This window comes from Sitophilus oryzae, unplaced genomic scaffold (genome assembly GCF_002938485.1).
Source record: "Sitophilus oryzae breed Bouriz unplaced genomic scaffold, Soryzae_2.0 scaffold_1840_pilon_pilon, whole genome shotgun sequence".
Lineage (NCBI taxonomy): Eukaryota > Metazoa > Arthropoda > Insecta > Coleoptera > Curculionidae > Sitophilus > Sitophilus oryzae.
The window spans coordinates 111,658-138,706 of NW_022146547.1; the positions used below are offsets into that span (position 1 = coordinate 111,658).

The 27,049-nt window shown below is 34.3% G+C and overlaps 3 protein-coding genes across 3 annotated transcripts in view; all 3 read left to right on the forward strand.

Annotated features, from left to right (window-relative positions):
• The first annotated feature begins 674 nt into the window (after positions 1 to 674).
• Positions 675 to 14,303, forward strand: LOC115883244. The gene is made up of 6 exons (XM_030901580.1): positions 675 to 770; positions 2,664 to 2,791; positions 7,195 to 7,351; positions 9,319 to 9,390; positions 9,477 to 9,649; positions 14,118 to 14,303. The coding sequence occupies exons 2-6, from the start codon at positions 2,711 to 2,713 to the stop codon at positions 14,301 to 14,303; spliced, it is 669 nt and encodes a 222-aa protein (XP_030757440.1). The 5' UTR covers positions 675 to 770; positions 2,664 to 2,710.
• A 3,562-nt stretch (positions 14,304 to 17,865) lies between these two features.
• Positions 17,866 to 26,243, forward strand: LOC115883243 (polygalacturonase-like). Its single transcript, XM_030901579.1, has 5 exons — positions 17,866 to 18,271; positions 18,412 to 18,620; positions 21,083 to 21,206; positions 22,212 to 22,433; positions 25,882 to 26,243. The coding sequence occupies exons 1-5, from the start codon at positions 17,983 to 17,985 to the stop codon at positions 26,160 to 26,162; spliced, it is 1,125 nt and encodes a 374-aa protein (XP_030757439.1). The 5' UTR covers positions 17,866 to 17,982; the 3' UTR covers positions 26,163 to 26,243.
• A 255-nt stretch (positions 26,244 to 26,498) lies between these two features.
• LOC115883235 (DENN domain-containing protein 5B) overlaps positions 26,499 to 27,049 on the forward strand; it is a 38,146-nt gene continuing 37,595 nt past the window's right edge. Inside the window, exons 1-2 of the mRNA XM_030901572.1 lie at positions 26,499 to 26,803; positions 26,939 to 27,045. Of these exons, the coding sequence (XP_030757432.1) occupies positions 26,728 to 26,803; positions 26,939 to 27,045 (183 nt within the window). The 5' untranslated portion in view covers positions 26,499 to 26,727. The remainder of the gene's footprint in view (positions 26,804 to 26,938; positions 27,046 to 27,049) is intronic.

The following is a 27,049-nucleotide window of genomic DNA, read 5'->3' on the forward strand; positions in this document are numbered from 1 at the left end:
ACATGTACAGACTAGACGATGACGATCTTTTGGCCCTCCTAAACTGCATGAAATAGAACATATTTTCCCGAAACATAAAAAACACATAGGGTTGCCATCTACAATAACGCATAACGCCAAACAATTTTTGTAAACGACGTCGCATATTGTAATAACATCCCCTTCCCCAAATCAAAACGTAGTAAAAAACGTAGAAAAAATAACCATTTCGAAATCAAATTTGCGCCCCTTTTTTCTCGTTCTTCCCTACCGAATTAGGAAGACTATCGTATCCCACATTCCCACATGTACCTATGGAATGAATATTACACACTCCAGAAAAAGACGCCGTGGAAAATGAACGAAAAATTCGTTTATTTCCCTAGGATTTTCGACTTATCGGGTAGGGGTACCAACCATAGATACTTATGATTAAGTATTTTTGATATTTATTGTAGTAAATATATTTTATATAATATTTTATAATATATAGAAATAAGATACAATATTTTTATGTAAAATATAATTATAGCTCTTTTTTTATTTATTATATCGATATAGAAATGAAGAAAAGAAGTGAAGTTAATATTCAGTCGATAATGTTCGAATATTAAAATAGTAGTTGACCCTTCCCTTGGCCTTTTTATACGAGGCAAGAAATATTATGGATATGCATGACAGTAGTTGACAAGCGATGGACGACAAACTCAATTTTATCAACACTGTATCTCTTTAGGTCTTAAAAGGATGATATTGGCACTCCCAAAGGATCTGTAGGATATCAAGATACGGTAAGCTTTTAAGCTTGCTCCCTTTTGGTACATTGTATATCATGTTTTCTTTCAACGCAATAAAATATCAATTCCGAGTAATTTTAGATGGCCTAAAAAATAACAGGCTCGGTAAAAAATATTTTAAATAGATTGAGTTTTATTAAATTTAATAAAAATATGAATGTGTGACCAAATAACTTTGCTATACATTTGTTTCAATATTGCACAGCTACACAACAATCGCCCGAGCTACACATTTTGAGAATTTACATATTTCGTATAAAAAATAATACCAGAACAGTAAATCAGCTGACAAAAGCTGATTTTCTTACTTTATCCATAAAATTGTTAGTTTCGCGGCATCAATTTTGACGTCACTGCAATCCTTGCTGGCATGAGAGGAAATGAAATGGGAAATGAATATATTGACGTATACAAACAAGTCGTAGTAAGTCGTAAGTAAGACTGTGTAAATCATAATACCTTAATTAACAAATTGCAATACTATGGATTCAGGGGAGTGCCGCTCGAATGGCTTAAGTCATATCTTGGCAACAGAAGGCAGCTTGTGAGAATTGATACGTCTATGTCTTCTTGTAAACCTATAGAATGTGGTGTCCCCCAGGGTTCAGTACTTGACCCTATTTTGTTTCTGGTGTTAATCAACAACATTGCAATTCTAGACATTAGCGGTAAAATCTGCCTCTTTGCGGACGATACTAGTTTCACTTGGAGCGGCCCAGATGTTACGGCACTATATAATACTATATCCAGTGACGCACCATTAAATCTTGGTGCGATTCTAATTTCTTATGCCTCATCCTTTCAAAAACTAAAGTTTTGTTATATAAAAGTACTATATAACTTTTTGTACTTAATAACACCACTATTGACGTCGTGGTTTCTATGAAATTCTTAGGACTTGTTGTAGACAACTTGTTAAAATGGGACTTGCACATCGAAGCTTTATCGAAGAAACTAAGCGCTGCCTGTTTTGTGCTAAGATCAGTTTCTAAGAATACTTCTCTAGAATGGTCTATTATGCCCTATCTAGAAACCCTCTCTAGAATGGTCTATTATGCCCTATCTAGAAACCCTCTCTAGAATGGTCTATTATGCCCTTTTTGAGTCGCATCTTCGTTATGCCCTTCCTTTCTGGGGTACTTGCTGCGCAACAAGGTTTGATCGTATTTTCAAACTTCAAAAGAGACCAGTTCGATATTTATTAGGACTGAACAGTAGAACTCGCTGCCAGAATTTCTTTAAAAATTTTAAAATACTGACTCTTCCTTCTTTGATTGAAATTTCTTTTTGTGCTTTTGTTTGTTCAGTAAATGCTTTGTCGATTAAGCTATTTTGGCTTTTTGTACAATAAAGCGTTGTTTAAGACTAGTAATCATGCTTTAAAATTTGACGAACGTACGTCTTGTTGTAAAGTTTACAGTTATTGGTCATGAATGGCTACACAATGCAACACATTCTTATGGTCAAGTTCTGCACAATCAAAAATTTTCTTGTGGCAACCCTGTTAAGCCGTCTATGTCACTATCTTACCCGTTAAAATCCAAACCACGCAATTTAGATGACCACATCGGTATATGCAGAATTATCTACGCTCTCACCGCTTCCTAAAGAAAATAAAGAAAATGATCTTGACGCTTAGCACAACGTATACACATTTGACTCGGAAAAGGAACGGAATAAACGAAAATTGCTCGAAAATAAGCTGGAAGTCCTCGGCATTACGGCTCGTTGGCGATATATAATAGAGAAAATGTCACCTTCGAAGAGTCGACGAAAACGACAAAATTGAACAAAAAAGACAATAAAAATATGTTATCGGAAAAGATTTGCACATCCAGGTCATATAAAACTGAAATTATTATTATAACTCGTTATTTTTTGTTTCAGTCCATGGCTGGCAACTAGCGTAGTGCGAGCTGCAGTAGAAAATAAAAATGAAGTGTTTTATAGTTTCCATGTTTATTGTAATGACTATCAGTGAAAGTTACAGTGTGTCAAATACGATAGAAAAAAAGGTAATATTAGTATTTAAGCTTCATTCAGAACCTCGCAATTAGTGGAATAAATTAGTGGTTTCAATTAGCGTTTAAGCTAGCGTTAAGTTTGTTCCTCTAATTTCAATGTAAGAGAATTCAGAACGTCAAAATTAGTGTTAGGAATTTTCAATTAGTAGAAAAAGTTAATAACCTTTTAACTTTTGCACTAATTATACTTCAAAATTTGCGAGAAATATCATTATTTGGCCTTTGACTATCATCCATCAAGGGAATTGGTGGTTAGAAATCAAAAGTTGATTGTTTTATAAGCTAAATATTACGATTTCTCTATGGATACAACTGACTACAGCAAGCTGTTGCTAGGATATTCTATTAATTTTAATTGTGTTTTTAGACATTGTGAATGATCGTAAACTAAAAAGTATAAAGTGTAATAATTGAAACCACTAATTTATTCCACTAATCGCGAGGTTCTGAATGAAGCTTTACACATTACCCCAGACCCCAGTCAAATTAGTTAAAAAAAGGTCTATTGGTGGAAAAAATTCCCACTGTTTTGAAAATGGTTTTAAACGATTCCTCTAGACTTGGGCTGATATGTGTCAAAAGTCGGACTCATTTTTAGCCGACCATACCAACAGATATGGTAGGCTATTAAGATCGGCAAAAAAAAGTTTTTTTAATTTCACTCAAAATTAGTTATTTGGGTCATAAATGACCTAAATACAAAATATTTTCATGGTGTCCGTCCGTCCGTCCGTCCGTCCAAACCAAAAACCGCTAAACCGATTTTAACCAAATTTGGCACAAAAATACTGTGGCATCCGAGAATCTGGCCATTAGTTTTTGGTGGGGGTGGGGGGTTGGTAAGGAGGTATGGGAGAGGAAACTCCAAAATTACAGTAGCTAGTGAAACGCGGTTTTCAATTTAAGATTAGAAATAATATTTGCAACAAAATTTGTAATAACATCAAAAATCAGTCAAAGTCGCAGTTTTTGAGATAAAAAAAATATTGGAAAAATTCCTTTACTTTGAAACAAAAGAACTCCCTACCAACTTTTTATTAACATATTTTAGTATGGGCGGCTATACGTGCCTCCCGGCGCCAATTTTTTTATAATAATCTTTACGTCTATTTCTGGCAAGGATAACGCACTTTAAAAAAAAGAAAAATATGTGTTAGTTAAAACAGAAGATTTTAGAAAAAAACGAGTTTTTAATTTTTTTCATATTGTTCCATCACTTCAAAAAATTCTAAAAAATCCTGAATGTAAAGGAGTATAAAAGACATTTTCTGACGATTTTTAGTGAGTGACATATTTAACAAAAGTTAAAAAAATTAAGATTTTATTTTTCTTGCCTCCACTAAAAATCGGCTTTTCGCTTAAGCATCATGATCATATTATTTTTGCATGTCTTAGACTTCTAAGAATCAGAAAAAAAATAATCATTAATTACTTTTGAAGCCTTCATATTTTTATAAAAATAAAATTGAAAAAACAGTTTTTTTTGAGAATCTCGAAAACCGTTTGAGTTAAAAAGCTAAAATTTTAGGTGAATTATTTTGATTCGACACCAAAACAAACAAACAAACAAACAACGCTTTATTGTGCAAAAAGCCAAAACAGCTTCATCGACAAAGCACTCACAAACAACAAAATCACAAAAAATACAAACAACAAAAAATACACAATACAAATAATACAATTCAAAAAAATTTAAGTCTTTAAAATTACAAAAAGAATATACATGGACAATTTTAGAACAGTACGCAGTAAATAGATATAATTTTAAAGTTATAAAATATTAAATACTTGACCTTTGACCAGTGTGTGAGATAATCAAAATTTTAAAATTCAAAATTGTTCATAATTAAACATCAACAAAAAGTCGTTTACCGCATATAGGGCTCTCTCCAGTAGGTATGATTTTAGAGCTTTGCGAAATGCGGGAAAGAATGAAAGCGATTTGATATTCAAAGGCAGATGATTGTACATTTTTTTGGCATTGTACAGTATTGAACCTTTAACTAGTTCTGAGCTCGGGGTTGGCAGATAAAGATCGTGCTCTGCATTCCTAAGTGGATAGTTATGAGATGGCCTTTCGGGAATAGCAGATATGTGCTTGCGGATTAAGCAAACGGATTCAAAAATGAATAAAGAAGAAAGAGTCAGTATTTTCAAATTTTTAAAGAAATTCTGGCAGTGAGTTCTACTGTTCAGTCCAAATAAATATCGAACTGCTCTCTTTTGAAGTCTGAAAACACGATCAAATTTTGTTGCGCAGCAAGTACCCCAGAATGGAAGGGCATAACGAAGATGTGACTCAAAAAGGGCATAATAGGCTATTCTAGAGGTTGAGAAGTTAAGTTCCTTAGAAACTGTTCTTAGCGCAAAACAGGCAGCGCTTAGTTTCTTTGATAGAGCTTCAATGTGAAAGTCCCATTTTAACGAGTTGTCTACAAGAAGTCCTAAGAATTTCACAGAGTCCACGACGTCAATAGTAGTGTTATTAAGTACAAAAGGTTGGTATAGTACTTTTATATGACAAAACTTTAGTTTTTGATAGGTTGAGGCATAGGAGATTAGAATCGCACCAAGACTTAATGGTGCGTAAGTCACTGGATATAGTATCATATAGTGCCGCAACATCTGGGCCGCTCCAAGTGAAACTAGTATCGTCCGCAAAGAGGCAGATTTTACCGCTAATGTCTAGATTTGCAATGTCGTTGATAAACACCAGAAATAAAATAGGGCCAAGTACTGAACCCTGAGGGACACCACATTCTATAGGCTTACAAAGAAGACATAGACGTATCAATCCTCACAAGCTGCCTTCTGTTGCCAAGATATGACTTAAGCCATTCGAGCGGCACTCCCCTGAAACCATGGTATTGCAATTTGTTAATTAAGATATTATGATTTACACAATCGAAAGCCTTAGAGAAATCACAGAAAATTGTATCTGTAGAGTGATGGTTATTCAGGCTAGAGTATACATTATTAAAAAGGTCGAACATAGCATCATTTGTGCAACTGTTACTTAGAAATCCAAATTGATGGGTAGTAAGTATTTTATATTTAAGGAGAAAAGATAGAAACCTTTTTTTAACCAATCTTTCAATGATCTTAGATAATGTGGGCAGGAGTGCAATTGGGCGATAGTTCGAAGCTTCATCTTTATCACCTCCTTTATACAGAGGAATAATTATTGCTGTCTTAAGACAGTTTGGAAAAACTCCTTTTTGGAATGACTCGTTAATTAAAGTAGTAAGATGGTTTAATGTGCATTCAGGAAGTTCAGAGAACATTTTGAGAGTAAGCCCATCAGTCCCAGATGAGGATTTGTTTTTAATACTATTAATTGTACTACGGAGCTCATCTAATACTACGGGCGTGAGGAAGAAACTGTGTAAATTCTCATTTGCTTTAGGGAGATATGAAAGTGAATCATGGGAAGGAGTTATGGTGTTCACTAAATTTTTAGCCACATTAACAAAATAAGTGTTTAAATCTTCAGGTGAATTAAAGACTGTGCCAGACGAAGAAGTCTTATTCCTTAAGTCATTTACAATAGCCCAAGTCTCCTTAGCGACATTACCGGCTTTGGCTAGCCTCGCATTATAATAAATGTCTTTGGCAGCTTTCATAGTCTTACGATAAACCTTTCTATAAAGTTTCACGTAATTATGAAAGAAGACGCTGTTCGTGAATTTCTTAAGGTGAGATAATGAGCGCTAAGTTCTTTGCAGATATACGCAAGCCTGTAGTAGACCAGGGTATACCTTGTTTACTTTTGATAGGCCTAAGAGGAAACGCCTTGTACGCCAGATTAGACAAGGTATCCATAAATCTAGAAAATTCGGAATCGACGTCAGCCGAGAGGACAACCCACTCTGTTGTTAGACATAGGTGGTGAAAATTTAGAAAATTTTCATCCGAAAAAATACGGCCCAATTTGCGCGAGGTATTTTTGCATTTGGATTTTAGCAAAAACTTTGTCAATACTGCCTCATGATCAGAGAAACCTGAGTAAAGGACTCTACAGTCAACGAATTCCGGGTCAAAAGACGACACGACATAGTCTATAGTACTAGAGCCAGTTTTAGTTATTGTAGTTGGTGAGTCAACATGCATGAGTATACCAAAAGAATGAAAAATGGACTGGAGAGACTCCTTAGCTGCACACACACTGGAAAAGTCAATATTCAGGTCGCCACACAAAATTAATTTACTTTTTATAGGTAGGGATTCAAGCTTAAAAAAGCCGCGGTGGCAGATTTCCCATATTAATCCGGCTATACCCTTTGTATTAAGATGAGTTTGGTCCCAATCGACCCATAATTAAGAAAAATCTTGTTTTATGTATAAAAAAAATTACTAGCTTTTTTCAAAACTAATCGTATTGTAATACTTTTCAGACACTGCTTACCGAAAAAGATAAAAGAGGAACAACCCAACACAAGTCATCTTTCCAAGAAAACGAATCTTCTGCCGAAACTAGAAGAAGAGGATTTTGGAACAGAGGTTCGAGTGATCGGTACTATGCGGATGGTAGACCTGGGCCACCCTACCCTGGTTAGAACTGTATTTTTTTAATAAATTTTTAGATGTAGATTCTATGGGAGGAGGAAAGTTAATCACTACGACCTTATACAGGGTGTTCAAAAAAACATGTGCCATCTCTTGTAGGGCTCACTTTAAAATAAGGATTATATTTCATATCAGCATAGGTCCGATTCTGCTTTGTTTTGTAGCTACAGGGTGTTAAAATCTTAATATTTTTTCGATTTATTATAATTTACTAAAAGTACTTTTAGCGTTTCGAATTAAATTTGAGGGTAAACATTTCTATATATGCGACATATTTTAACGCTAAAAAAGTGTCGACATATTCACCAGGTACGTGCATATCGGGTATCACTGGAATATCTTTCTAAAAAAGGCATGTACGCCACTGACTTTTTTTTCTCTTATTAGTGAAAGAGTTTAAGCAGCTTAATGCCGATTAAAAGTTGTCTCTTGATATTTTGTCGATTTCGGCCTCCTTGATGAGATAAACGCAATTTTATTAATATGCCTTGATCCAAGTCTAATAGCAACCTTTAAAAAATTTTAATATCATTAACTTGCGTTTAATAAGTTTTAAATAAGTAGTCATTTATTCCTCCACAAAAAATATGAAAAAAAGTTCCTATAAACATGGATATGAAAATGCATAGTTTTAGAGTTACAGGATGTTTTTTTGTAGTTCTTTTAAATGCCATTATTTTTTATTTGAAATTGCTGTAAGTTGGACTAATAGTAATAATATTTAATAATATTATTAGGTAAAATATATTATAATTTATTAATTTTATTTTAATTTTATTAATTTTGATTAATAAAATTGTATTTATCTCATCAAGGAGGCCGAATTCGACAAAATATCAAGAGATAACTTTTAATTGGCATTAAACGGCCTACACAATTTTGATATCGAAAGAAAAAAAGTCAGTGGCGCACATGTTTTTTTTTAAAAATATTCCAGTGATAACCCATATGCACGTCCCTGATGAATTTGTCGCCACTTTTTTAGCATTAAAATATAGTAATTTTTACCCTCGAAATTTCATTCAAATCGCTAAAAGTACTTGGAAGAAAATTATAATAAATCGAAAGATTATTAAGACTTTATCACCCTGTAGCTAGGAAACAAAGCAGAATCGGAGAAATTGAATTTACTACAATCAATTGCATCGTTTGTAGTTTGTGTACAACTAAAGACATTATGTCAAACTATGTTAATTTTCAAATTTTACTATAATTTACTAATTCCAAGAATCTTTTATTGTTTTTTTTGCTACTACATAAAACTACAAACGATTTTGAAGGTTTTTAGACATTTGTTAAAACAATATTTTTTCTCTTTATTACATTGTTTACTTTTTCTGGCTAATTATTAGTACTACAAAAAAATTGAATTTACTACAAACAATTGCATCGTTTGTGGTTAATAATAAGCCAAAAATCGAAAACTTTACTTGAAAGCGGGTTCCAACGTGACGGAGCTCAGAATCGGACCTATGTTGATATGGAAAATAAATCTTATTTTTACGTAAGGAATTTCCCCACGAGAGATGGCACATATTTTTTGAAACACCCTGTAGATCTACTCTGTCCCCTTTTCTTGAGTTATAACTCATCATACAGTCTCAGGGCTTTGACAAAAGCTAGTATCTCAGACGGTTTTACATCCTATATCAATCGTACCAAAGTTTATGGTTGTCGTCTCGGCGCACATAGTGATTAGGTGTTCTAGTGTTTCCCCATTTTCCCCACAGAACACAGAATCTACCTACGTTTAATTAAAATTTAACAATAAAAATTTCATACTATGGATTTTATTATAAAATACAGTGTATAATAAAAGTACAATATTTTTTCAAAAAATGTCGTTTATTTATACAAAAAAAAGTAGTATAGTATAGTGTTTTGTTCATTTAAATATTTTGTTTTTAGGAATATGCATCTAAAACTGCATAATAATTTTAAAATATTTTCAGAATACGACCCTGGTTTAGCCAACGGGCATGGCGGATATATTCCTTCAGGACCGAGTGGATACGGACACTCAGGTGAGAACGCAATTCCTAAAGCATAAAATAATAATAATTATAATACTTATATCCTATTTTTTTTTTAATTATACTGAAAATTTCAGGAAACTACGATGGCCTATACGGTGGAAACCTTTATAGGCCAAGTAGTTACGGTTCTAGTTACGGATCCCACTATGGTCCTTCATATGGCCCCTCCTCAGAAGGAGGTTACATAGAACCCCATCATAGCTACATTCCCGAACACGAAGGTCATCAAGGAGGTGGTATTCAAAAGGTAGGTACACTAAAATATACACACCACCAAACTTATATGGAATCACTCTTTATTTCTGACTAAATTTCTTGCAAGGATAAAAATTGGCATACGACTTTAAGATAAGGCTTTTTGTTGTAAATAAACATGATAATAAAGAATAAACGACTACTGCGATTTATTTTCTTTTGAATTTTGTATTCAGTAGTAAAATCACGATTGTCCGGTAATTTTCATTCGATCCAAAAAATAAATTAATGCCTTATGTTGGATTAACAGATGTACCGGGTGTCCCACTAAGAATAGCTCTCGGCTGTATCTGGGAAAGTATTAGTCGTAGGGCTTATTTATAGGGAAAAAATATTTATAACTAAAGGGGCTATGAGAAATTGCTGGAAATTATTTTCAAGTTTGTAAAACGGCCGCTAGGTGACGCAACTGCTATGGAAAATAAGAAAATAGATCTTTTACACAATTTTACCTAGATAATGGGTACTATAAATAATAGCTTCATAATCTTCAGTAAATTTTGGATTTTTTTTGTTAGAACTATTTTCCCATATCTGCTAAAATAAACTGGTGGGGGAAGGTTAGATCTATATTTATTTAAATGTTAATAACTCCGGACTGGATGATCAGAATCCAACAAACGAGGGCTCGTTTAAAAGAGTGTTTCTTACTCTATATTATACCATAATAATAATAATAAGGTTTTGAACGTAGACGCTAGAGGGCGCTTTCTTACAATTTAACAAACATGACTTCACTGAATCATCGTTTCTTGTTCACTATTATTAATATCTGAATTATTAGATATTAATACATCTGGTATTATGGTATTCTGGTATATCGTCTATTTTAAAATAAACTAACTGTTTCTATCTTATTTTTAGGTTAGAATGGGCATAATCAAGAAGGCTACTGATACCGTGTTGTAAAAGTAAGGTAATTAAGGGCTTATTTTTTGGTATTTATTATAATTTTGCTAATATCTTCGGTTTGAAAGAAGATATCATGTTGCGGTTTTCGCTGGATTTTAAGCTTTTACTACTCTTTACTATCAGCTAAAATTACATATACTATTGCATTTAATGTTTTTGAAAAAATGCGCAATGTTTGTTAAATTGTAAGACAACGCCCCCTAGCGTCTACGTTCAAAAGCTTATTATTATTGTTTACATGGTACAATATAGAGTAAGAAACGCTCTTTTAAACGAGCCCTCGCTTGTTGGATTCCGATCATCCAGTCCTGAGTTATTAATATTCAAATAAAACAGATCTAACCTTCCCCCACCACTAGATAGGGGAAAATGGCTCTAACAAAAAATATTCAAAATTTACTGAAGATTATGAAGCTGTTACTTATAGTACACCTTATCTAGGCAAAATTGTGTAAAAACTCCATTTTCTTATTTTTTCTTGCAGCGGTCGTTCTATAAACTTGAAAATAATTTCCAGCAATTTCCCATAGCCTCTTTAGTTATAAATATTTTTTCCGCAGCCGCTATGGCTAATACTTTCCGAGATACAGCCGAGAGCTATTCTTAGTGGGACACCCTGTATAGAGGGGAAGAATTATTGCTCTCACCGAACAAGAAATGCTCCAAAGAGACGTAGCAGAGATAGTAGGTGTTACCCAGGGTGTTGTATCGAAAACATATGCAAGGTGCTTGGAATTAGGAACACACAAGGATAGGCAAAGTCGTCAAAGACTCACAACTGAACAACAAGACCGCCTTGTGGGCCAAATTGCTAGAATAAATCCCAATGTTTCTCATCCTACAGCTACAAAGACAACTTCTGGCAGCTACCGGTGTGAACGTTTTAGTTGAAACCATAACAAAAAGGCTTCGTGCTCGAGGATTTTACAGTAGGAGAGAGTTACGGATCCCACAGTTATCTCGGCAAAATAAAATTGACCGGCTAAATTGATGCCTTCAACATCAAAACTGGACAACTGAGAATTGGCAAAATATTCTTTTTTCGGATGAGATCAGAATTGGCCTAAGATCAGATAACCATCGAATTCGGGTTCTCAGAGCTCCAGAAAGACGAGCGCGACTTTGTTACCACTTCAACAAATTTTAACGGGTCGGAGATATGTTGACTTGGTGCTAGACCCAATCGTTAGTCTTCGGAGAGCTGCAATTGGTTATAATTTTAACTTCTTGTACGATAGTGCACCTCCCCATACCAGCAGAGTGACTAGAGAATGTCTTGAAACGGAAGGTTTCATAGTTTTGGACTGGCCTGCATGTTTACCAGATCTAAACCCTATCGAACACTTGTGGGACTAGCTCAAAAGAAGGGTTATAGCTCGTCAAAACTATCCAGGAAATCTTGCACAGCTTATTGATGCAGCATTAGCAGAATGGGAAAACATACCCCAAGAAAACGTTGAGAATTTAATAGGAAGCATGCCAGCGCGAATAGAAGCTTGCATAAAGGCTAAAGGTGGCAACTTATAAAACTTATAAGAATAAGAACACAAGAACACAAAGAACTTATAAGAACTTATTGGTCATCTTAGGGCTCTCTTCGATGTCATATGGGAAAGCGGAGAGGCACCTCAGGACTTTTGCAACGCGAATATAGTGAATATATTTAAGAACAAAGGAAGTGCATCAGACTGGAAACTACCGAGAAATTTCACTACTGGCTATCGGAGGAAAAATTCTTGCAAAAATTATGTCAAACCGCCTGCACCCACATATAGAAAAAATTAAAAAATTAGATACAGATACGACGGCGGTCTGTTCAACATAAAAAGACTCAGGGCAAAAACACGTACAAAAGTCATCACAGAACTTCAATACGCTGATGACTGTGCTCTAGTTGCAAATACGTTACAGCAATTGCAAGAAATGTGGAACACATATACATGGGCATACGAGGCTTTGGGACTTAAGCTGAACATCGATAAAACTAAAATCATATGCACTCCCCCGGAAGATCACAACAATGCTATAAAGATCGGAGATGAACTGTTGGAATATGTAGCGGAATTTAATTACCTCGGCAGTTTGATTTCGGAAAAGGCCAATATCGACTCTGATATTCAGCACAGGATTAGCAGCGCCTCAAGAGCATTCTGGAAATTAAAAGACAGGGTTTTCTACAATCATGACTTGAGCACAAAAACGAAACTTGCGGTGTACCGAGCGATAATAATTCCCACCATGTTATATGGAAGCGAAACCTGGGTGCCGTACCGCCGACACATGAACGCATTAAACAAGTTGCAGCAGGGACATCTTAGACAACTCTTAAGAATAAAATGGTTCCATCACGTCTCAAACGTATCTAAAAGCTAACTGCAAGAGTATTGAAGTCATGATTACAAAGTCCCGCTTAAGATGGGCTGATCACGTATGCAGAATGCAAGAAAACCGCATACCAAAATCTCTGCTTTACGTTGAGCTTGTAGACGGTAAGAGGAGGCCGGGTGGACAACTCACAAGGTTCAAGGATATTTTCCACGAAAACTTAAAAGGAATTAACAAGCAGAATGAGTGGAAAGAGGCAGCTCACAATAGAATGGAATGGAGAAGAATTGTAAAGTCAGTTAAGAGCGACAACAAAAAAGTAAAGAGGCAACAAAGCAATGAGATTTTTGAATGTCTGGAGTGCGGTAGACAGATAACATCACGTATCGGGCTTTTCAGTCACAGAAAAGCTCATGAAAGAAAACGCCTTGCGTGACCATCTTCTGATGCGTGTCAAATACTCGTCAGCGAGTAATGGCGGTATGTATGTATGTATGTAAAGGTGGCAACAAGGAATATTAAAATTGTCAATTTTCTTTTTGTTTTTGCTTTTTGGCCATTAAAAATTTAGATTTTAATTTCGTTTCAGAAACCAAAAAAATACCATTTTGTTTATTTTGGGAACTGATTATTTTTTTTATTGCTATATGGATTATTTTTCATTAAAAGTCATTGGTAAGAAATGAGTTTTATTCATAAACACAAAATTTTCATACGTCTCAAAACTTAGTTAGAAAAATAATAGATGATTCCATATAAGTTTGGTTGTGTGTATATTATGTATTATTTCTACCTTTAATTTTGGTACTACCTTAGTTGGGGTTCTTTTATTTAAACATTTTTCTCTCCTCTACAGTACTCTAGAATTACAATGGACTTTCCAATTAGTGTGGAAACTCCATCACATATTATATTTAGATACCCTCTTTGTAGTACCTATTTGGGTCCATATCCTAATATCATGGTCCCATCTCAGGTCTGTAGTCTCAGTCTTAATTCCTCGTGGATATTATAATTTTATTAAAATACTCTTTGGTACCATGCTGTAATTTTTGTGATCCAACTGTTGTCCATCCTTCTAAAATAAATTTAAAAAAAAAATAAAAATAAAATAAATTTTGGTACGGCTGCGGCTGATCCCTGAAACTGTATGATGAGTTATAACTCGTTGTAATTTCCTCCAAACATTTTACATTCTACTAATTTATACGTTAAAATTTTAGGCATTAGCTTTGAAGAAAATACTAATTCCACTAGCTGGATTGGCTATACTAGGCGCAGCAGCTGTAGCTTCTACGAATCCAGTCTTATTACAACTTGGTGTAGTCAATGGCAGAAAAAGAAGATCTATAGTACCAGAAGATAAATATTCGGCAAATCCAATACTAAAATCTAGAAAAATAAATTGAAGTAAAAGATTCAAATGTAAAATTATTTATTTAATAAATTATATTTTAGTATACACTGGATGTTATAAGTAAACATAAAATAAGATAATATATCCTTTGTTTTACGTTATTGTACCGTATAATCGAAAAAAAAATCGTCCTGTTGGCTTGGAAAAGAACGTCAATGATATTCCCCATAAATTTTACATATAAAATGACAGCGATCTTCATTTCATAGCCATCGCTGACGCCATTTTTTTTAGATCACACGGTATACCCATCCATACCACAGAGAAAAAACGGTGTCAAAGGTAGCTGGAGAATGACAATCGATGATAATTTTAGCGAGGTCAAGCCCTAGACTTTTTTCAACTAGGCTTTTTGGTTCAACTGAAATAAAAATTATTGCTGTTGGAAATTGTAACTAGATTATTATTGTCCACCGCAATGTATTTGACATCGCCTTTTTTGAATAAATAAACAACCATAATTACTAAGAAAATAATAAATACAATGAGTTATTTCAATTTCTATGGCGTAAAAATATTTTCTGTGTAATAAAAATTTTATTGCAAAAAAAACAAAGTACCAATTATCTGTTCTCCTAAATATACCTTATTGTATACTTTATTTGTCTCTTATTTTTCATGTACAGGGTGTCCCATTTTCGTATGTTTCTCGTTTACGAGTACAGATACAAAGATACGGTTTTCACAGCACCGTACTACCGTTGATTGAAAGAATTGAGCATCTTTAGTTTCATAAAAAAGTCGCACAGTGATATGAAAATCGCATGTTTGTGTCTCAACTTATAAACGAGAAACCCCATAAATTGCACGAAAATGGAACACCCTGTGCTTCATACAGGGTGGCGCCTCTCATACGCCGCGGAAACTCCAAGGAGAACGGTAGTTTGTATCGAAATGAAATTTTGGCAGCATATGTAAGTTAACTGAAAGCATTTTATAAAAATATATAGAATTATACAGGGTGTCCCCAAAAAAAGTTACAAATCAAAGTTTTGTTTTTTCTAATGGAACACCCTATATATTAATTGATTTTTGGATTCTAAGAAAAAAATAAAGGTGAGTTTTATTAAAGAATCATATACCGAAAATCTAAAGGTGCGTATTCATTATCCGCACGAACGAACGAACGAACGAACGAACGAATGAAAGTGCGGTATATTTAGACGGGGACCGAACGCATGCGGCCGTTCGTTCGGTCGTGCGCTCGACCATCCGCTTCGAGTCCGTACATCAAAGGCGTTCGCCTGCGTGCGCTTTCAGATTTAAGGTGCGTATTCATTATCCGAACGAACGACCGAACGAACGAACGAACGAACGAACGAATGAAAGTGCGGTATATTTAGACGGGGACCGAACGCATGCGGCCGTTCGTTCGTTCGTGCGCTCGACCATCCGCTTCGAGTCGGTACATCAAAGGCGTTTAGACGTCATGGTACAAAGAATACAAGGTATGATCGATAGTGGCTCCAATTTCGTTCAGTTGCCGCATACCACCTGTGACGTCACTAGGAAAATAATGAGTAAAAAAAAATAAAGAAAGTTGACAGGAGATCTGCATTTTTTGGGGTTATGGTTAAGAATTGTTTATTTTTAAGACTTTTTAGTTCGTTTAATTTAATAATTACTAAAACCAGCAGTTCTAAAAATATATTTAAAAATAATAATTATCTATTAACACGGATTTGGACGATACGTAAGAATACTAAATTTATTTCTATATTCGGTATAAAATTGTTTATTAGGTTTTTAGTTTGTGATGTTCATGGTAAATAATTTTCATTTTCATTGCCTCTGAATTCACATGAGGACAGAGTTGAGGATATCTATGGAAAAGTAACCACAAGAGGAATTGTTACATCATTTAAAAAATGTTGGGAAGTTTATTGTTTCCCATCGAGAAGTAGAAAATGCCAATGCAGATGAACGTATTGTAATTGTGATAGAAGTAATTCTAAGGGTGAAGTTTATTATAATTAGTGGAAGTAATACCAAGGGTGAAGTTTATTATAATTAGTGACTTCTGCTTCTTTTTATATGTAGAAGTTTCTGGTTTTGAGAATAAATCGGTTGAACGACACCCAAAATTTAAAGGAAGTATTTGCATACCCAGAATATGCCCATCAAGGATTATATAGCTCAAATTTCCTTTAATGGTAGGCAATTATTCAATGCAAATTAACTTTTTAAGTGACTAAAATATTAAATAGTTTACAATATGGTATATCACTAAAAATATATTACTTTTAGGTACAATTAGGGCCCGATACATTTCAAAAAGTAGAATATTATTTTATATTAAATGAGGTATTGTACTAACAATCAATTTATATTAATAACGGAGATTAAAAAATAACAGAATAAATAGTTCTTTTTCTTATACTACAAAAATAAACTATAGAATACAACAGTATTTAAAAAAAAATAAAAAGTGATGTTCGGGCCGAGATTCGAACTCCGGTCTCTCGCTTCCTAGCCCGACTCCTTGTGCACTGCTCCATAGTAACTTGCTTAGCGATAATTCAATGACGGTATATAAACAAAAAAAAACAGGTTTATAACAATATCTTGACGATTTGAACTGGCGCGCGAATGAAGAAATGCGTGCGGTCTTCTCGTGCGGTCCTATCGTGCGGTCCCCGTCCATACCACTAGCGTACGTTCGTTCGTTCGTTCGTTCGTTCGTGCGGATAATGAATACGCACCTTAAGGATTTTGACATATTTCACATTTTGTGAAAATGAAGAGTAAATTTTAAATTTCGATAACAGCTAGCTAAATTTTAGTTGACCTTGTATAGCCTGAGATTTAATTACAGTAACCATTGTTTTTTATACCAAATGGAAATTTGACCCGAAAAGTTATACAGGGTGAGACAAAATTAATATGAAACATTAGTCACTTTTAAAAGCAAGTTACTCCTTTATTTTAAATGGAACACCCAGTATATTTTTCCAGTATTGAATGGGGAATTTATATATCTTTAAAATATTATTAAGGTTGTCTACCCCTCAGACAAAGATTTTCCTAGATATTTTAATTTTTATGATTTTGCTTCAGTGATTCTTTATTATTTGAAAAAATCTAGGTGGCTGCGTGATATACCTTTTGTTAATTTAACAAAAATTAATAAAAAGATACAAGTTTAAAACATATTTTAATTATTACAGAATTAAAACTAGATATAAACCTATAATTATGTGACAAAAATTAGCTGGATGAAATCAAATGCTCAAAATGCTTCCTTTCCTGTTAACTTCATAAAATGATTGTCTTTTCAAAAGGACCCTTTCATTTTAAAAGGCATATGTGGAGTTCTACCTCGAAAAGCAGCTAGGATAACTTTCTCCCATATTTTTAAAAAGTGCTCTGAATTAACCTACATATGCTCACAAAACCGTCGTTCTCCTTGGAGCCTCTACGGCGTATAAGAGGCGCCACCCTGTATACACTCTAATTATGAATTTTGCCTAAAATAGATTTAATGTTTCCCCTTGATCTGATACTGGTGTGGAAGCTCGCTCCCCAGTACAAAAACACCCATTAAAAAAATAAGCCACTTAGTTATCCACGTCCATATTTCCTCATTAACCAATAGAAATGTATTATGAAACACAATCGCAAACCTTATTTTATCGTCAATCCCGATAGCGACAACCTCATACATAGTAAAAATGACTGACAGACTGCTTCTGGTATTTTTTTTAATATACAATAGTATTTTCATAAACGCAAATAAAGTATGTTTAATCGATAAATATGAGAGTGTTGAAAATGCTACGAAATTTTGTAAAAATATTGTGCTAAATAATTTTGTGGTACCCGGTGGACGTACTTTAAATCTGACTTTGCTAGAAGGATCAATTTTGACTTTCCAAGGAAATGTAACGTTTGAATTTAAAAATTGGGAAGGTCCTTTAATCAGAATTACTGGAAATAACTTAACTGTTTCTGGAACACATGGTAAGCCTATTTTATATATAATTTTTTCCTAAGCTCAATGAGTAAGTAGTTTTACTTTTCATTTTATTTTGACGAGGTTTCGTGTACTATGAAACCCCATCATATTATTAGATAAGTTTCATTAATGTTTTTAATTTTAGGCCATATTATAAACGGCCATGGTGAACTCTACTGGGATGGACTGGGTAGTTGGGGCTCTATCAAACCCAGGTTATTATTTGTTCAAGCAAATAACTCTTTATTCGAGCATCTTCACTTTCGTCATACTCCTGTGCACGCTATACGAATTACAAACTCCACCAATGTAACCTTTAGTCACATATTTATCGATAATGCGGCCGCAAATGTTGTAAGTATAAAAACATGGTATAAAATACCGTATGATCTAAAAAAACGGCGTCCACTTGGCTTGCAAATGACATTTCCCATACAATTTTACATACCGGGTGTTGCACCGTCGAGCGGGACATAGGAAATCCTATGTAAATTTTAATGGGGTCAATTATTGGCTTCCCTAATTATTTTAGAGAATAATTCTATTTAGGTTTATTGAAGAGCACTAAAACCCACATTCAAAAGAATAACTTTAGATATTTTTGATTAGCTCGTTTACGAGTTATCGCCGATTTCTTTTTAAATATTTCTCCTTTCTTATGGCCCTGTATTTACTTATGAGCGCCAGTCAAGGTAAAAGATAACTGTCAAATGAAGTTGTCATTTCAGAAATTTACCTATTTAGTGCTTTATTATTATTGAAAACCATTTGAAAACTCATTCCTACATCGGAAATCTTAAAGATGCATTTATAAATACAAATTAATATGAATGAAAGTAAAATAAGGTAACCAATTACAAGGTTAATTATAGTATTATTACAATATTCAATAACTTATTAATTTAGGTACTATTAAATTGTTAGAACTTTAGGATTTAAGAAAATGTTCAAATATTCCTCCATCGACTGCTAGACAATAACCCAGGCGATCATAAAATTCTCTTCTTACATTCGTTTGTAGTTACTTAATTGTTTCTTACATTACGTTCGCAGAGAAAGAAATCATTTGGCGAAATATCAGGAGACCTTGCTGGCCAATTTACTGTATGATTTAGGCCAATAACGTTTCCGTTAAAACTATTGTCTAAATATTCCCGAACAGCCGGGGTGCTATGTGCCGGGCAGCCATCCATTTGGTATCAAACTCCCTGATTTTCCCTAGCGGCATCATGTAATGCAGGTAAAATATGATTTTCGAGTAGTTCCAAATAATATTCTGCATTTAAATTTCGCGTAAGAAATAATGGCCCGATAATATTGTGTCCGAATATCCCTGCCCAAACATTTACTTTCTGTCGATATTGCGTCCTTGTTTCGACAAACCTATGTTGGTTTTCTTTGTTCCAATATCGATAATTTTGAACATTGGGTTCATTATTTAAGGTAAACGTGCATTCGTCAGTGAAACATATGTTTTTTAAAAATTCCCTCTCCGTGTTTGCTCTTTCCATCATATCAAAACAAAACGGCTGCCGCCGCGCCGTATTTCGTCCCCATCTCGTAGCTCTTGGTTATGGCTCTTGGTACTTTTCATATTTGAAGGAATAGTATTTATGTCGTTTCAGAATTCGAAACGCTGTAGTGTGATTTATTCCTATTTCATCCTCAAGTTTCCTTGTGCTGATCTTTCCATCGTTTAAAGACAAACCAATATTATCTTATAGCAAGGCTTATAGTGACCTAAGCCCCCCTTTAAAAGTCTGTGTCTAGTTGCGCCACTGCTGACGCCTTTTTTTCGATCGTATTGTATAATCTAATAACATATAATGTTGGAAAATTAGAACATGGAGATTCATATATGTTATTTCCGAATAGGTCTGCTAGTAAAAAATTTTAAGCTTAAAGTACCGTATGATCGAAAAAACGGCGGCAGCGATGGCTATATGGAATGAAGATCGCTGTCATTTTATATGTAAATTTATATAAGAAATGTCATCGATCGTCATTTCCCAGCCAACTGGACGCCGTTCTTTTCGATCATACGATATCACGACATGATCACGACAACACAATTTTAACCAAAGACTCGTAATACAAAATTAAAGTGTCAAAACGAATGACAATGTCAGGAAACAAATAAATAAATGTGGCAACTTGACATTTTTTACCTGATCACTCGTCACCTGAATTCCCTAAAAGTTTAATTGGTATCGTTTATATAGGGTGTCCCAAAAATAAGTGCAAGTATTTTAACTGGTAGTATAGTTCAACCCCAGAAACAGTTTTTTCGCGAAAAAAAAATTTGAAAATTCGGAATTTTTTGAAAAATTTTTTGAAAGTTTTTTTTACTTTTTAGTTAAAAACTCTTCCTTTTGGAAATTTTTTTAGTCTTTACTTAAAAAACTAATCTCTTGATAATGTAGCAACATAGGTAGTACATTAAATTTGTAAGAAACAAATCCAGAAAAGATCTAGTGGTTCTCAAAATTTTAGCAAAAAATCTTGAGAAAATATGTTTCTTTTATCGAGGTCTACCATCCCGTAAAATACTTGCACTTATTTCTGGGACACCATGTATAATCCTTGCCATGTAGTCAGACTGGTAGTTTTAAAAAACTCTTGAAAAAGGGCTAAAAAGCCGAAACACATATTATGTAGAAATAAAGTTACTCTCATTAAATTAGATACATCTAAAAGCGTGTGTTTTATAAAATAATATTGCAACGATGTTTCGCAAAGAACTAACCACGAACTCAGTACTCTAACCATTAATTAAAGCTATAATAACATCAAATTGATATACCGCATTTATATAGGGCGTCGCTCCAGTAGGTCATGAGGGGCACAACACTGATGGTTTTGGTGTTCAACACTCCCACAATATCACCATACAAGATTCTACAATTTATAATCAAGATGACTGCGTAGTTTTAAACTCAGGTACCTACTACGTGATGTAACGAATTTACACTATCAAAGATCTCTTATAAAATATATTTTAATAAAAATTTGCCATGTGGCTTGATTTTCATGCGTTCGTTATCCGTTGATACGATGGTCCGACGCGACGGCGTGGCGCTCTGATTGGTTATAACGTTTTCGCGCCAGTTTTCATCCGAAATTTTTTTATTCTAGCCCGTCAACGGAGAAACTTTTTTACAATTTTAATCTAACCTTAATAAAAATATAATAGTACAAAACCTAATAATGTTGGAAAAACGAGAATTTTATGAAAGCTGGTTCTGTAATATATCTTTTGCTATGCTCTCCTGACCAAAGTGCGGGCCGTCTGTCTACCGGTAGACCACTGCGGTTCAGTACTGCGCATCATATCACAGGGTATCCTATTTTCGTTTGTTTCATGGGATTTTTCGTTTATTAGTAGAGATACAATGATGCGATTCTAATCTCATTACCTTGCTACTTTTTCATGAAACTAAATATGCTACACATATGTTTGTCCTAGCCCCTTTAGTTCCTGAAATACAGGGCGAATTTGTGATGCGCAGTACCTAGTGAACGGATGTTGAATTCAGATATGATGCGCAGTAGTGAACGCAACGTCTACCGGCAACCAGACGGTCCGCACTCTGCTCAGGAGAGCATAACAAAAGAAAGGGATATATTAATAAACCAGCTTGCTTAAAATTCTCCCTCAAAAACGTTGCAAGATCTGCTTAGACTATAAGAAAACAGCAAAATCGTTATGAAAATAAAAATATAAAATGACACCAATCACAAGCAAATTGTATACCTATCCGATGAACGGACGCATGAAAATGCAATAAATTTAAAAACTGCGTAATTTTCCAACGAATCGAAGTCTTTAAATTTAACCAATAAAATTAATATCGTATCATCGTATCGTCGGATATCGGATGCATGAAAATCAAGCTTTACATTATAAAATTTCAATTGATTGAATGAAGTATTTTATTTTCCCAGGTAGGAATATCCATGTCACCAACTTATTATGCCATGGCAGTCATGGACTTAGTCTTTCTGTGGGACAGAGCAACTACTCTAGAGAAGCGAATACATTAACAGATGTCATTATAGAAAACTCTGTCATTATAGATGCAATGGACGGTATTCATATAAAGACCCACCCCAACGCTGCAAAAGGAAGCATCAGAAATATTACCTACAGAAACATCTTGATGGTTGGTATGTATATTTTTTTGTTAATGGACCAAACCAAATCTAACCTAACCTAACCTAACCCCCCTTTAAGAAACCTACATTTTTATAATCCTTACTAATAGATATTATACAGGGTGGTCCGAATTGCATTCCGGAAATTTCGGTAACATATTCGGCAGATAAAAATAAGTAAAAAAGTTCCTATAAATGTATGTCCTAAAATGCTTAGTTTCGGAAATACAGGGTGTAGAAGTTTCTTTTTTATTTCGATTTTTTCCAAATAATTTCTGAAGTGACGTCAATATTTGGATGTAGATTGGTGCCTGGGAGTTTTTTGATATGAGAAATTTGATTTTGATGTCAATATGATTCCTACTTCTAGAGGACGCCACCTACATATTTTTTAACTGGTTTGAAAAGTAATAACTTTTCGTCCATACCTGTATAAAACTACTGAGTAAAAAAATATACATTTACGAAGTTTTTTACGTAAAAAATGTCTCTTGGCGAAAATCGCTACGAACAATGGTTCTTGAGATATTTGGAATCGAAATTATCAACTCAATAATTATCTACTCAACGCGTGTTTATTTTTTGTCAATAATGACATGTATTGACTATTTTCATTCGAAATATCTTGAGAACGGTTGCTCGTGGAAATTGTCGTTGCATACATAGAAATGTATATTTTTTCACTCCATAGTTTTATACAGGTACGGACGAAAAATTATTACTTTTCAAAACAGTTAAATCACATGTAGATGGCGCCCACTACAAGTAGGAGTGATATTAACATCAAAATCAAATTCCTCATGTCAAAAAACTTCAAGACACCAATTTTCATCCAAATATTGACATTACTTCATAAATTATTTGGAAAAAATCGAAATAAAAATGAAACTTCCACACCCTGTATCTCCGAAACTAGGCATTTTAGGACATACATTTATACGAACTTTTTTACTTATAGTGCTAGCGGTATACAAAAAAAACTGCACTTAATGATACAAGCAAGCCACTTTGCAGAGATGGTCTATGGACCTAATAAAACGATTTGGCCCGTAGTTCCTAAATTTTCATCCCTTAGGATTCCGGTTTGAGGGAAATACTGAAACGCGTAAATAATGCTAAGAAGGAGCGTTTAGACGTAATAATGCTTTCTCATGAACGAAATGCTAATGTTAGAATACATAAACATCCCTTGTAAGACGATCCAAGCTGCCATTTTTCAAAATGGCGACTGACAAAGCAACATTTTTGATAATTCCAAATATTGATGTGTTGGGTATCATGTTATAGGTTTTTGAGGTCGCTGAATATGTTCGTAGCCATAAAAATACGATTAGATACTTCTCCAGTTATCTAGCTGTTAGTATGTGAAATATGGGTAAGAAAAAATTGGTGAGTATAAGTTAGAAGGCAATGAATTTTACTGTAGGTACATATGTATTATTTATTATTTATTAACATAAAAGGTAATTCTAAACTTCGTCTAAATCTCGGTCATTATCTAATTCAGACTCTGGAGCAGGGGCGAATACATGAATTTATTTTAGGCGGGGCCCAAATAAAAAGTAATGTAGAATATGCTATTTAGGGCGTCATTTTTAAGCCAAAAGCTTAATATTTAACCCAATTTACAGATTTTAGGGGGGGCGGGCCCCATGGGCCCCCTCTGTATTCGCCACTGCTCTGGAGCGCTGTACCTAGAAATAAAAAAAAACAAATAGGTAACATATATTTTTAAGAATATTGATAATGTTCACGCACCTCTGATTAGAGCATTGTCCTTTGCACTTCTTGCGTGCCAAGGTGCAGGATAGTTGATACCGACGTTGGCTTTCACAACGTTGGCTTTTCACACCTTTGGTGCAGCCACAGCTGCCTAGAGCCCTACATTCACTCCAAACCTCTGGAAGAAGAGTCCAAAATGGTTTTAACTGGTCCTTTTCTTTGACCCAACCCCACATTGTTGGAGAAGGAGGGCTATCCGGCCTGTCCTGAATAGATCTGCCCCAGATGTGACCTGCCTGGTACGCAGATCTTTTAATGTGTTGAAACGGTGCACAGCGCTTGTTGGAGGAATTGCATTTATGTGTTTGCTTTCAGTTGCGAATAAATGTTTCCTTGCTTGATGAACACTTCTGCAGTTGTTTTCATCCCGTACACCATACAAGGCTATTGTGTATTCTTCCAACGCGACCACAAGGTCTTCAAGTAGTTCTACCTCCAATGGCAAGGCAAGCCTTTTAAACGCATTCGTGGCGGAATCTTTTTGCCACGCAGCCCATGCCGAACGATTGCCTTTGGTTGCAAAGTAAGAAGCCGTGTCGCAGCCAGTGTAAGCGTGGAAACCTCTCAGGGCAACTGACTTTGCTTCTCCTAAACTTTCGGCAATGGAATGGACACTATTTATCGGCGATGACTTCCAAACCCGAAAAGTATATACAATTCCCGCAATCCCTTCTCTTTTAGTTCGAAAAAGAATGAAATTGCTAGTACTTCAACATCAGTATCGTTGCTCTGAATCACCACACGTTCAGCACCGTACGACACCATATCCTTCGTGTGTCATCTGCTTCCTCTATATGGGTACATAGGAAATCGTGTAAATTGCTGGAACCTTGTTTCGACGATAATATTTTATCGCCTACGTTTGTCACAATATGGATATCAGAACTGTCCAAAAGTGATTTGGTTAGATAACTGAACAATTCCCCTTTGTTCAGATCATTACGAAGGTCCCAATTACTTGGCAGAGTCCCTAGACAGATAAATTATTTTATTACATAAATTTAAATAAAGGAGAACATTCGAATGTGAAACTTACCTTTCGTTGGAAGATCTTGACGACGAACTCCAGAACCTCTGCTATTGCGTTAGGTTTGGTTTAGCTCGACTTCCGAGGGATATTTGTGTATTTTAACATAAGCATTAAGTTCATGAGATAGTATATTACGTTTAAATGCGCCTTTTGAGCTTTATTTACACATTTCGGTATTTTACCCCCGAAATTCCCCCCCCCCCCCCTTAAACTCGAATCCTAATAGGGATAAAAATTTAGGAACTACGGGTTAAATCATTCTATTAAGTCCCTAGAACACCTCTGCAAAGTGGCTTGTTTTTATCATTAAGTGCAGCTTTTTCTTAAAAATTTGGTTGTACCGCTAGCACTATTATTTTTATCTGCAAGATGTGCTGCCGAAGTTTCCGGAATATAGTTCGGACCACCCTGTATACGCGAAAATTTGTTTGGATGTAAGAATATATAGATCTTTGTTACTCTTTCGCGCAAAAACTACTCAATGGATTTTAATGAAACTTTACAATAATATAGCTTATACATCAGAATAAACATATTCTTACTATAATATATTGTATGATCAAAAAAAAAAACGGCGGCCAGTTGACTTGGAAATGAACATCATTCGACATTAAAAAAACTGGAAATTACATGACCGATATTTTTTAGGTAGTTACCAATATGGAATTGCAATTGAACAAAACTATACCAACACTCTCACATCTGTAATAGGAACCAAACCAAGTAGCAATATCCTTATAGAAAATCTGCAATTTGAGAACATCAAAGGGTCAGTTTTGAACACCTCGATGCCGTATTATATAGTTTGTGCAGAAGGTGGATGTCTCAACTGGAAGTGGACTGATATAGACGTGTATGGTATTAAAAAAAGTGCCTGTGTGAATTTCCATCCCGACTTTCTGGAATGTGTGGACTACAAATTACAATAAAATTAGTTATGTATTTATTAAGTAAATGTGTTAGCACGTTAGAATTATCAGGTGACAATTAAAGATACGTTTTTAGTGTAATTTAGCTGTCTGATTTGCATTTACCTAATTATTCACCTTTTTGATAAAATATGTTCTTTTCTTAATATTTTTAAAATATAGTTAAGCGCCATCTAGCCTCAATCGTTATAAGATATTTATCTCCTTATAGTTTTCTGTAAATACAAATTTTAAATAAGAGCCACCTATCGGTGACAGATGAAAATCTGTTAAATTATTTATCTATGGCTATTTTCAAATGTCTCCTGTCAATGTCTATCAAGGCCATTATGAAAATATAAATAAAAAAATTGCATCAATTATCAATTATATCAGAAAAACAGAAAATCGTGGAGAAAGTAATGTCAAAACCCTAAGAAAAATTATTAAAAACATATAAATAACATTAAATTATCACGCAAATATGGATTGTTATTTCAAATTTATCAAGAAAATGGGTAGGGAGAATAGCTTTTAAGACGAGTTCAATAAGAAAAGGGTATTTGTTTACTCGAAATAGGAAAAAATGGCAAAATTTGCTGATTATTTTATGATTTGTGGATTAGATTTTAACTCTGGTTTAGAACCGGATAAATATTCAGGTAAATAAAGAAGTTACTTTAATGTTTACTTATTTATGTTTCATTTTCAATACAATATAATATGTTTATTATTAATTTGGATACTTTATACATATATTACTCCATATGTTTCTCATTATGTACTTTTTCTTGCAGATAATTTACATGTATCTCCTCTGGAAAGATCCTATAAATGTAAAGTATTAGCTCACTATCCTGAGACGAATAAAACCAATCCATTTGATGAATCTGCCGTATGTATGGTAA